The sequence below is a fragment of the Dipteris shenzhenensis genome, chromosome 33 (genome assembly GCF_047967505.1).
Source record: "Dipteris shenzhenensis isolate YYH24624 ecotype China chromosome 33, Dip_SZ_1.0, whole genome shotgun sequence".
NCBI lineage: Eukaryota > Viridiplantae > Streptophyta > Polypodiopsida > Gleicheniales > Dipteridaceae > Dipteris > Dipteris shenzhenensis.
The window spans coordinates 43,084,827-43,097,387 of record NC_141628.1 but is presented as its reverse complement, the minus strand read 5'-3'; the positions used below and the strand labels follow the sequence as shown (position 1 = coordinate 43,097,387).

Genomic DNA, 12,561 nt, shown 5'->3' with positions numbered 1-12,561 from the left:
CTTTTTTGGAGCTCAGCCAAACTTGACTTGGCTTCCAGGGTGGTGGTGGTTAACCAGGTTCTTCTAGCCACAGCATGGTTTGTATGCTCTTGTTGGTGTCACTCTAGGGATTGTATCACTCAGCTTAAGAGGTCTATACAAAATTTTTAATGGAGTGGTCTAGATGGCACAGCTAATGTTACAGCCAGGGTGACTTGGGAGACCGTGATTCTTCCTACAAGAGAAGGGGGTTTGAATATCATCGACCCGGATCTACAATGCAGAGCCTTACTCTGCAAGGTCGTTGTGAGAGGACTCATGCCAGGCCAAGAGCCTTGGAAGGATTTCTTTATCAGATGCATACAGTCTCGCACGCCCACTTCAAGAGAGGATTGGACACATAGTACCAGGGGGGTTTTCACCACAGCCCACATCAGATCTCCCTTTTCTCCTCTTATGGTTGCTATCCTGAAAGCATGGGCCAGCTTCAGGAGTACACTTCGCAGGGATCCCCCATCCACCCGTGAAGAGATTGAAAGGCAGCCTATCATGTGGAATGACAATATTTTGGATGAGCATGGCAGACCACTTGGAGCTTCTCCTTACATGCAGTGGCCAAGATGGGAGAGGGGCCCTGCATCTACCGTGGGAGCATGGAAAGCATTCGGGAAGCTTCCTGCAGACCAGGCAATGGAGCTTCAAGCCTACTCTCCCTGAGAGTCTGAAGCAACCAATGCGAGACTGTTTTGGCTGCGTTTATCTCTTGAATTTCTTGCCTGACAACTTCATCCACACCTTGAGGTTGTACCAATTCAGCTGGGGGCTGAAGTTGTACTTGTGGAGCTGGCAGAGGTTGCTGTAAATTCTGAGTTTCAGCGAGGGAACCAAATGCTATAGGAAGCATCCCCTCAAACACATCATCTGAAGAGGCCGGAATCTGAAATTCAGCATTTGTATGTGCAGAGAATATGACATCTCTACTAACAAAAATCTTGTGTGTAGCAGGATTGTAGAGACGATAACCTTTGCTTTGTGAACTATATCCCACAAAAATACATTTTAGTGCCTTATCTGACAACTTGTGTCTGAACTCCACACGCACGTGGGCATATGCTACACAACCAAAAACTCTGAAATGGTCCACTGAAGGCTTTCTCCCATGCCATGCCTCATAGGGAGTGATTGTCTTCATAGCCTTTGTGGGAGCCTGATTTAAAATATAGTTGGCACACATGAGGCCTTCCAGCCAAAACCTGTGAGGCAACTTCTTACTTGTGAGCATGCATCTATCCATTTCCATGGCGGTGTGATTCTTCCGCTCAGCTTTGCCATTCTGTTGAGGTGTAAGCCTCACTGTAAGCTGATGCATAATGCCTTTTTCTTTCAGAAATGTCTCAAATTCATGAGACATATATTCCCCCCCTCGATCTGTGCGAAGTGTCTACACCTTAAGTCCTGTCTCATTCTCAACCATAGCCACAAAGTGTTTGAAATGCATAAACACTTCTGATTTTGCCTTGAGACCATAGACCCAAGTGTAGTTGGTAAAGTCATCTATGAATGTAACAAAATAGAGATAACCCCCAAAAGCAAGTGTCCTCATGAGACCGCAGACATCACAATGAATAAGCTGCAATTTTCTTGTAGCTTTCACTGCACCATCCTCTTGAAGGGAAGCCTATGCATTTTGCCAAGAATGCAACCTTCACATGCATGATGAGGAGGCGACTCCAAAAGAGATAATGCATCAACCATATCATGCCTCTGAAGTGTCATTAAGCTGCCATAGCTCATGTGCCCATACCTGGCATGCCATAACTCCGCATTCTGTATCGCAGCAGTGGGAGTGCTAACTGATAATGCAAGATGGGATCTTTTTTCATATAAATCAAGCTGAAAAAGACCCCAATACAAAGTGCCAGACAATCTCAAAGCATATTCATTTTCTTTGTCTCTGACTGCACACTTGTCATCATAAAAAACAACCTGAAATCCTCCTCTATTGAGTGAGGACACTGAAAGCAAATTCTTCTTCATACCTGGCACATAGAGTACATCTGAAATTCTGAAATCTGTGCCATCAGTGGATGTGAGAATAATGTCTCCCACTCCACACACTGAATAAGAAGAATTATTTGCACAAGTTACCTTCTTCTTGGTGGGTGAAGAATGCAGAGTTACAAACAGATCTTTCTTGGAAGTGATGTGCTTTGAAGCACCACTATCAAAATACCAAGTATGTAGTGTTTCATCAACACTGAAAGAGCATTCATCCTTTGAAGGATCGTAACTGCAAGTCAAAAAAGCATATGGGTCATCATGATTAGTGGCTGTAGTATCTGAACTACCCACTGAAAAATCTGAAGTGCAGGACAAAAAGGCATAGTGCTCTTCAACCAAGTTGGCTGCAACATCTCCTCCATCATGGCAATGTGGACCTGATGCATCTAATACAGCCATACCGGAATCCCTTTTCTTTTCTTTGGCTATGCGCTTCTTGCACTCTCCAATATAATGACCTGGCTTCTTGCAATAATGACATATGCCCTTCTTTTTCTGCTTGTTTGTATCACCCTGTGCCTTATAAGAAGGCTGTCCAGAATCAGCTTTATGTTGATGTGTGGGCTGATGGGCATGTGGCTTTTGATGCCCTTTACCCTTGGGCTTGAAATTAGAGAGCATGGCATGATCGCCAGCCCAGGTTGCCATATTTCTGCGTGTTTGTTCCTCCTGCAACAGAATTCCTACCAACTCGTGAAAGGAGAAAGGATTGCTGCCCCCCCTCAATGACAAATTCAGCGAGGTGTGGAAACCGAGATAGAAATCAGGAAGAGAGTTCCGAGTGGTAGTGATCATCTCTGAATCCGGAATGACTTCATCAATGTTCAACAATTGTTCCCTGAGATCCTGAAGCTTTGTGAGGTGAGAATTCATGGAATCTCCCTCCTCCATATGTGTATGGGAAAGTTCTCACTTCAGAAAGGAAACTCTGGCATCGTTCCTTGCTGCAAACATACTCTCAAGTATTAACCCAGCTGCCATAGATGTCTTGCATGACCGAAAATGAGGTATAATGAACCTCTTGACAGAAAGAGAAATTACTGAAAGAGCTTGTGCATCTCTAGAGTCCCATCTTTTCTGCTCTGCTATGGGAGCTCCTCGAGCGGTTGCTCCAATCACCTGTGCTGTATTTGTACCTCTACCCCTGCCTCCAGCTGTAGGAGTGATAGGTATAGGCCTTGTATCTTGTCTTTCTTCACCTCCATTGACATAATCCCAAAGATTTCTGCCAACCAAGATATTGCGAACCATGAAACTCCACAAGGAGTAGTTGGTGCCATCCAACTTATCCTCCTGTGTGAGAACCCCAAACACCTCATTTGAGTTGTTCTGAGCCATTTTCACCAGATAATCTCAGAAAAAAAATACAGCAGACAGACCACGTGAAATCCCTTCCTGGGATATAAAATGCACAAGTAAAGTCCGCAAAGAATAATATGTCCACAGTGACAAATACTGTCACAGCCTATCAAAGGCTCAAAATGCACCACACTACTCTGCTCAATGCCCCAAAAATCTGCAAATAGAATCTGCAAAAAGTGGCAAAAGTCTGCAACTGACAGCAAGCATGCCATTGGTGCCCGGTGGGTCTAGAAATTAAAAAGGAAATCTGATGGCAGCATAGATCGATACAAAGCCCGTCTTGTTGCAAAAGGGTATGCCCAACAACAAGGCATTGACTTTGAGGAGACATTTGCTCCCACATCCAGGATTACTACCATTAGATGTGTCATTGCCATTGCAGCCCATCATCATTGGCAAGTGCACCAACTTAACATCAAGATTGCTTTTCTTCATGGGGATCTACAGGAAGAAGTCTATGTCACACAACCTCCTGGCTTTGAGGTTGTTAATTCTGAAAATAAGGTATGCCGGCTTAGAAAAGCCCTTTATGGTTTGAAGCAGGCACCCAAGGCATGGTATGCCAAAATTCATGCACACTTACTATCCCTTGGTTTTCAGAATAGTCCCACAAAACCCACTCTTTATGTCCATGGGAGTGGATCTGATTTTTTAGTGCTGATTTTATATGTGGATGATATGCTCATCACGGGCCCAGAGACTCAGCAAATTGCAGCTTTCAAGGCTGATTTGTAGCAGATTTTTGACATGTCATACATGGGACAGCTCCATTATTATTTGGGCATTCAGTTTGCTCATGTTGAGGGGGGTCTCATGATGTCTCAGTCCAAGTATATTGGACAGCTTCTTGATCATTTTCAGTTCGAAGATTGCAAGCCAATCTCTACTCCAATAGACCCTGGCTTCAAGTTCTCAGCTCATGATGGGAGCCCACCATGTGATATCACTCTTTATCAGCAAGCTGTTGGATGCCTTATTTATTTATGTCACACCAGACCTGACTTACAGTATGCAGTATCTCAGCTCAGCAGATTCATGCACATGCCCAGTTCACAACATTGGCAGGCAGTGAAGAGACTCTTCAGATATCTCAGAGGCACTCAGGATTTAGCCCTCTTTTATGGTGATCAGGGTTCACTTACCATGCATGCTTACACGGATAGTGACTCGGCAGGATGTTCCGACACCGAAGTGTCACATACTGGCAATTGTTTTTTGCTTGGCAATTCATGTATCTCTTGACTCAGCAAGAAGCAACCAACAGTTGCCACGTCTAGCTGTGAGGCTGAGTACAGGGCAGCTTTCACTGCTACAGTAGAGTGTGTTTGGCTTCTCGACAGTTATTTACAGATCTTGGTATTCGCCAAACATCCTCCACTATTGTCTACACTGACAGCCAGAGTGCTTTGGCCATTGCGCGTAACCCAGCATATTGAAGTTCACTATCATTATGTTCGGGAGTGGTTGTCAGCAGGAGACATAGAGTTGTCCTATCTTCCCACAGAGAACAACATAGCAGATATGTTTACAAAGGCACTTCATCGTCCCAAGTTCGAAGTCTTCCGACAGGCTTTACACTTGGTTCCCTTTGTTACATGATCTCACATCCCTTGTACATTCATACGTGGCTATATCCTTTTGGATGAACATGTGCCACCATGACCAGAAAATACCAAGTATTCTGAGACGTTTCCAGAGTACTTTAGCCCATCCCATGGAGGGGGGTTTGTAGGCCATCTCCTGGTGGTTCTAGTGATGCCCTATAGGCCATGGTATGTGCCTTGTAGGCATAAATATAGGCACTTGTAGTGTTAGTGCCTTTTAGGCCACATAGGACACTTGGTCTTATGTGACACCTAGGACACTTAGTCCTAGGTCTAGGTACAAGTACCTTGTACTCTCTATTTGTCTATTAACAATTATATGTTTCATTAATTTATGAAACTTTGACCCATTCCTGCTTTGATCACTCGACACACGATCTGCATCATGGAATACTAAACACTACCTCCCCATCACGCCTTCTTCTCTGTGAGGACAGACTCCAACAATCTCAATGCACACGGGATTACACCCTACAGGTAGTGCCACTTGAATACGTGACACGAATGGAAGTAAGTATTTCCTAATGCCTCTGACATAAGTAGATTGCCTACTCCAAATTTTGAATAAGTACCTGGTAGCCTTTAAAACAGAAAGGTTCTTCAACTTAAAAACTGACCTGAATATGCCCTCTATGCGGTAGATCTTGTCACCAGTTTCAAGAAGTCCTCTTAAAGTGCTGATAATAGGAAGCCCTGCCCCAACTGTTGCTTCATAGAAATAATGTGTATAGGACTGTCGTTGAAGAGCCCTCAAGCGAAGGTACTTCATAAAGAACACCAAAAACATTTAAAAATTTGGGACATTAGAATCTTCCATATCTTTGATGGGTACTAGAAATTCAATAAAAGCCTTAGAAAGCCATTGCTAGCAGGTAAAAGCTCTTGGATTAGAGATCTTTTCTTTTCTACTAGTGCTGCCTTCCTTTATCTAATGTAAATTGTCAGCATTACTCTGACTCACAAAAGAGTATCTAGTTATATGTTAACTAAGCTACTTTGGGCATTTAAACAGCATATTAGAAATGTGGCAGAAGAACAGTTCAAAGCTAGTTGGTCTGTTCGGGTTAACTGTGTAACCACATCACCAAATAAAACTTCTTAAAGACACATCTCAAAATACCTGATCAACGGGTCCCGAATTTGCTTTCTTATTTGGAGTAATCAAATGAATTCCTCGTCTAATCCAGGAATCATAATGCTTTGCAACATCCGTACTTGCTGTACAATCAACAATTACTGTATTTGGTATAGAATGATTCGACTGTAGGTGTTCTGTAAACTTCTGGATGTCAGCAATTTCTCCCTTCTCTTTAAGCAATTGTTTCCACCTTTCAAGATCAATTCCACTGCACATATGAAAAGAAAGCTGAAAGTTGGCAACAAAAACTCAATTACAGTAATTGACTCTCTTTTTGCAAAAAAACTCAGTAATTGACTCCATATGTCATATTTCCGATGTAAGTTCTTGATCCTTTCCCTCGTGCCAGTCCAATATCAAAAGGGCATTGAGCGACTCAAACTAGTTCTACATGTGAATAAAAACAAAATAAGGGGGCGCTGGTCAAAAAATAAAGAGTTGGCACTTGAACTGTTAGTTCTACGATGCACAGCAGCGCCAAGGTGAGATTGTGATACACAAAGCAGCAACCCAACAAACACAGAAAACAAATGCCTTTTGAAACTATATTTTTAATCCAAAGTACCTACCTCCATCCTGTTGGAATATAAGGGTCACCTCCGCACTTGTGAACCCACATATGAGCAGACCTGGGGGAGGATGACATACCCAAGTAGAATGAAAGGAAAGGGTAGAGAGAGGGCTGCCATGTGATCAGCACCATGGCTGCCACGGGCAGCACTAAGGATATAATTGTGTATGTACCTGGGCTGGAAGAGCAGCAGGGACAGCAGCAATATGTGGGCTGCATCAGTGTGCAGCAACATCAGCAGCAAGACTGGAGGGACAGATGCCGTACGTCACTGTGGAACACAGTCTGGGACTGGAAGATAAACTGCAGGAAAGTCCTCTGGTGAACAGGCTGAAATGGAAAGTGATAGGCCTATTTATAGGCGCAATGGTTGGCCCAATCTGTGGGCAGACTGGTCGGCCAGTCTGTCAGGTCTACTTGGCTGGTCTGTAGACGCCAGTAGGCCAGTCTGCTGGGGGGTTTTATCCTATAAAAGGGGCCCATTTGCAGGGGTCCCTGTACTTCAGAGGAGCATCACACAGACTGCATGCGGGGCAGCAGAACAGGTTTAAGGAGACAGCGACTCAGCCCACAGATCGTTTCGAATGAGACGTGGAGGCAGCTGCTACTAGAGGGGTTCCAGCAGGAAAGAGATCCACAGATTCAAGCACACGTAGGTGCAGACGATCACCTCAGAGGAGAGCATAAGGTGGTGCTGCCGATGGAGCTTTGTCTGCTAACATATCAGAGCAGAACTTTGCAGGAGTGCTCAGCCTTAGCAGCTACTGAAGCCTACACAGAGGCACGTGGCAGAAGGAAGAGTTCTCTGCCAGAGGTGCAGCAAACAGTGCCATGTTTGGTGCCTTAACTTAGGCATTGATTCTAGACATGTAAGTACATCTTTTGGCAAGATTTTGTACATGGTTTCTACTTTTATCTCTACATAGATTTGACTGTACATCTGTGTACTCTTTCAGATCTGAAGTGTCTTCTTACTTTCAAGTAGAGCACGTGTATGTGTTGTGTTCCATTCTCCATCTTGCGATCTCATCATGGCTAATCATCCGCTGCGTGAGCAGTGTTGTTTCTAAGCAGGCAACCGGTTTTGTAGCATGGCATCAGAGCCATACTCGTGAGATAAAGCCTGGGAGATCGAAGATTGGAACCTTCTTCAGACTGAATCTTTCACACTAAGAGGTGGGTGCAAGGCTTGTGCTTAGTGCAACATAGGTCAGCAAAAGTCAGGTTACCAACGACGAGCCATGTCAACCTACAAACCCATTCTGAACTTCGAAGAAACAGGGAACCTGAACGGTACCAACTATCCCATATATTTGTGATAACTCTCACTACTAAAGAACAAGTGAGGCCACTCACATTTGAGGAGATGGGTCTGTTGTTGCTTCAGGGAAGAGCTCAAATGAAGTTGTACGACAGGAAGGCGAGGACGATGGCAACGAGAAGGCTTTTTATAGCAAAGGACAACGGTGAAAAGGGGAAGCCATAGAAAAAGAAAGATCCCAAGGGTGAGGTTGAGGACATTTCTGAGGGTGATAACAAGAAAAAGAGAAAGCACCAAAAGAAATGCTTCTATTGCGAACACTAAGAGTACATGGAATCGTCACGTTGAATTAACTGGGTAGGGAAAATCCACACCTCCCACTTGTGTAATATTCCTCCCGTTCACAACCCTAGAATTTTGCTAAGGATTTCAGGCAATTTGGTAAGAAAAGAGCTTTTCTTAGTGACAACATCATGTCCCACTGAGATAGGGCTTGCAGACCCAAAAGTAACGGTGTACATGAGAGGCATCGAGGGGTGGAGCACAGAATGTGACTTTGTGGTGGAAGACGAAAGATCTAAAGACCAATCGATCATGGAGTCACTGAGGGGAGCATGTGCATAGACTCACACAAAGGCAGGCATGAAGATAGTACTTTTGAGAGGTACATGGCTTGGTCTAATGGCAAGAAACAAGAAAATCTTCAGGGTATGTCTTCTCAAGTTTCATTAGAGATTTTAGCAGCATGCTTTGGAATGCTTGTTTGTACAAGAGTTCTCATTTCTTAGGAGGATGGAGGGTGCAAGCCCTCCCTACAAACCGAGGGGGCTTGTGGAGGCATTCGATGCCTGCTACAAGATTGCCATAGCAATTGGTGATCACAAGGCTTTAACATTAGAGACACTTTGCTGGAAGGATTAGGTGGTGAACCAATTGAAACCGTTATGATGATTGGGGATCCAAAGGACCAAAGGAGGATGCTTATGCCCCTAGAGGATTATGTAATGTTTCATGAAAGGTGCTAGTTCATTGACGAATTGAAACAGATTCGGAGGATTTGGTGCTTTGCAAGGTTCATCTAGCAGAATAGGTACCAATGGAAAGGGAATCGTGACTCGAGGTTTAACTTTAATGTAGCTGGCTGCTAAAATAGTTATCTTAAGTGCACTAACATAACATGACAGTATGTAATAAAATGGCCTTATATCATAAGGGTTTGATCAACAATTTAAGGAGGATGACACTTCTTCCAAGAGATAATGAAAATAACTTTTACTCCCATTATTTAAAAAGAAAGGCAACATGTGTCACCCTTGCTAAGTATTGCGACAAAAGAGACTCACATATCATCTAAGGCCATTGTCTTAGACCCTGTTATCCCCATCACCCGAAGATCAATGTTGAATTCTTCCTTCAATGTTGCAGCCTGCCAAGAGAAGAATACCATCTGATGAGAAAATAGTATGATGCATTGAGCAACAGCACCAAAAACAAAATTCTAGTGAAGTAGCAAAAACAAAGGTATTAAGATTCCTGAAATCCATGACTGTGTGCATGCATGTCTGTGTTGGTGCCTGGGTGTGGGCGTAGGTGTGTGTGTATTGCTTCGAGGTTGCAAATTGCCAAGGAAAACATCATATGACGATGAAATAGTATGATATACTCAGCAACAGTGGGTGTGATCATAGGTGTGTTGGTGCCTGGGTGTAGGCGTAGGGGCGTGTGTGTATTGCTTCAAGGTTGCAGATTGCCAAGGAAAACATCACCTGATGAGGAAGTAATATGATATACTCAGCAACAGTAGCAAGAACAACATCTCCCTTCAAGTGTAAAGTAGCAGAAAAAAATGCATTAAGCTGTATGCTCAAGACTTTTTTTCAGCAAGAGCAGCCATGGTCTATTATGTTGGCAGTCATGTGTGGCCAGATGCGCACAAATGCTTATGGGCATTGGCTCACTGATCCATGGGAAGTAGTACTTGGCAAGTTTCAAGGTAAACTACCTCGCTGCCCTTTTTCTACTGCTTTGATTCAGGATTGGAAGCAAGTGCTCTCTCACATCAAATGGTCTCCCCATCCTTCTTCTATAGCTTCATCCCTTCGACTGGAAAGCCTTCACTGGAGCGCTTTTTTTGACTCCCCTCTTGCTGTACAACCACCAGTCAGGGCATACAATCTCATGAATTTGGGCATTCGGTTCGTTGATGATGTGGTGAATACTCAGGGGCACATTCTCTCTTTTCCGGCAACCTGTCAACAATACAATCTTAAGATCCATCATAGACCCATATGGAAAGCCATTATAGATCTCTTACTCCCTTTTGTTCCGATTCCTCCATTGGCAGTAAGACATTGGCATCTTCAGTCTTCAAGTCCAGGATTATCCTCTCAACCTTTGCATTTAGTGACTTTCATACAGGCTTATAGATTGATATTACCTCCTCCATGAATTACTCATCATGCAAATTCTCTTTGGCATCTGAATACGTCTTTATCTTGGTGGAAAGCGACCTTGAAGTTAATATGGAAGCTGAAAAAGCCATTAAAGTAGAGGCTTTTTTTTTGGAGATGCATTGTTGGTATTTTTCTACTGGGAGTAAAATTGGCTCAAAGAAGGATCGCCTCTCCTCTTTGTCCAAGATGTCATCATGCTCCTGAGAGTAGTCAGCACTTATTGTGGTTTTTTCCATATTCCAGGGACCTTCTCGACAAGATCTCTTATTTTTTCTCTCTCAGATTTCCGGCACACAGGTTCTTGAGGTTTTTCTGGATATTTTGCAGATTACCAGCTACTTTGTCCCAGTACTCTCTTTTCTTTCATTCGATTAGATACTGGGCGTTGTGGACCCTATGGCTACAGCGTGATCATGCATTTCTAGCTTCTCCTGTTCAGCACCCCTATGAGTTCTTCCGGGCCTCATTGCGGCAGTCCTTATATGACGCCTTGCATGAGGAGGATCTAGATATCTCTTGCATTGAGCTTTTCTTTTACTGTTTCTCATGGATAGGGCATTGGCTCTTTTCTAGAGTCCTGCCCTTCTATAAAATGATTGTTTCATAATATGATGTTCATAGTTTCACCAAAAAAATGTGTGTGTGTGTGTGTGTGTGTGTGTGTGTGTGTGTGTCTCTCTCTCAATGTATCCATGATGAAGTGTATGTCTAAGTGAGAGCTTGGTCGTTGCTGCTCAGCCTCCCCAAGCCCCCGTACAGGCCTGCGTCAGGTTCCGTACAAGTCCGCGCCCTACCGTACAATCGTACGGACGGTGTACAGTCGGCGTGTTTCCTCCCTGCGCAGCCCCGGCCCTGTCTGCTCGCTCCTCGATATTCACCCCCGCTGTATTTCCGTACCTTTTGTCCTTTTTTGTACAGCCTCAATCGCCGTTTCGCATCACGAGCCCCGTTCATCTCTTTCTTCCGTACAGCTCCTGCGTCACCTTTCCGTACGACTCAGTCCCTTCGTAGCCTATCTTCCGTACAACCGTACAGCATGTACACTCTTTACCTTGTCCGTACAGTTCTGTTCTACCCCTGCAATCTCATCAATCCCGCCCTGTTTCCCTCCATGGAGGACCAGTTCAAAAGTTACTCTCGCAAGGATTCGTCCCGGGATTCCAAAAGACAGCAACTGGATTTCTCTACTGCAGATTCTGTAGACGCTCACTATGTTTTTGACATGCTTAAAGATGAATTTAATCACAGCCGAAAGGAGTGGGCCAAACCTCCCCCGGCCATCAAGTATAAGTTGAAGCTGCCTTCATTGGTTGCTCCTCTTCGAAAGTTCTCTCAGCAAGCAGTCATCATTTTCTTCCCTGGAAAGTTACCTTCAGCAAATGATGTGGCCCAGTGGGTTCAGGCATTGTTGGGAGGCTGCTTTGTTGAAGGAGTATACTTTGCTTCCAGAGGTTTTTATGAAGTGCATTTTTTGGATGCCTCATATCGTCAGCAGATGTCGCCTCTATTCTATGGCAGACAAATGGTGCATGTCATGCCATGGTCGCCTAACAAGGATTACCACAGCCTCATTCGACATCACTGCCCCGTATGGGTTGAGGTAGTGGATTATCCGGACTATATGAGGGCTGAGTTACCAAGTTTGGCAGCTACTTTAGGGCAAGTTGTATGCCCACCCCATCCTTCGGGTAATCGCAATCGCTTTTGCGTTCTTTGGGATACAGATCACCCATCATCAAAAGAGGATTTTGACAAGCAACATGAGCCTCCTGCAGGCCCTCCACTAAGCAACAATCAGCCACAACCTCATGCTGATTTGCAGGTTTCTCTTCCGGCACAAAATGATCCCACTACCCATAACGCAGTCATTGAAGAAAGAGCTGTCAATAGACAGCAAAGGCAAGTTCCCATATGGCTTCTTGATACATTGAGGGACAGCAAACAAGATCAGCCTTTTGCTGTCCAGACAAGATCAGGGAATAGACAGCATGGTCACTTTCTTGAGTTTGCACTCCTTGCTACAACTTGCAATGAAGAGCCTCTGTGCCATGGATGGATGCAATGAGAGCTGAGTTACATTCCATTGCTAAAAATGACACATGGGAATTAGTAGATCTCCCTCCCGGCAAGCA

The 12,561-nt window shown here is 44.2% G+C and overlaps 1 protein-coding gene across 2 annotated transcripts in view; it reads right to left on the bottom strand.

Annotated features, from left to right (window-relative positions):
- LOC147880141 (bifunctional aspartokinase/homoserine dehydrogenase 1, chloroplastic-like) overlaps window positions 1–12,561 on the bottom strand; it is a 72,347-nt gene that overhangs the window by 17,829 nt on the left and 41,957 nt on the right. For both annotated transcript variants that reach the window (XR_015540633.1, XM_087371495.1), the window contains exons 12-14: window positions 9,320–9,402; window positions 6,127–6,352; window positions 5,624–5,769 (exon numbers count right to left, since the gene is read on the bottom strand). Coding sequence is in view for 1 of the 2 variants with exons in the window: in XM_087371495.1 (XP_087227621.1) it covers window positions 5,624–5,769; window positions 6,127–6,352; window positions 9,320–9,402 (455 nt within the window). In the remaining variant the exon portion in view is untranslated. The remainder of the gene's footprint in view (window positions 1–5,623; window positions 5,770–6,126; window positions 6,353–9,319; window positions 9,403–12,561) is intronic.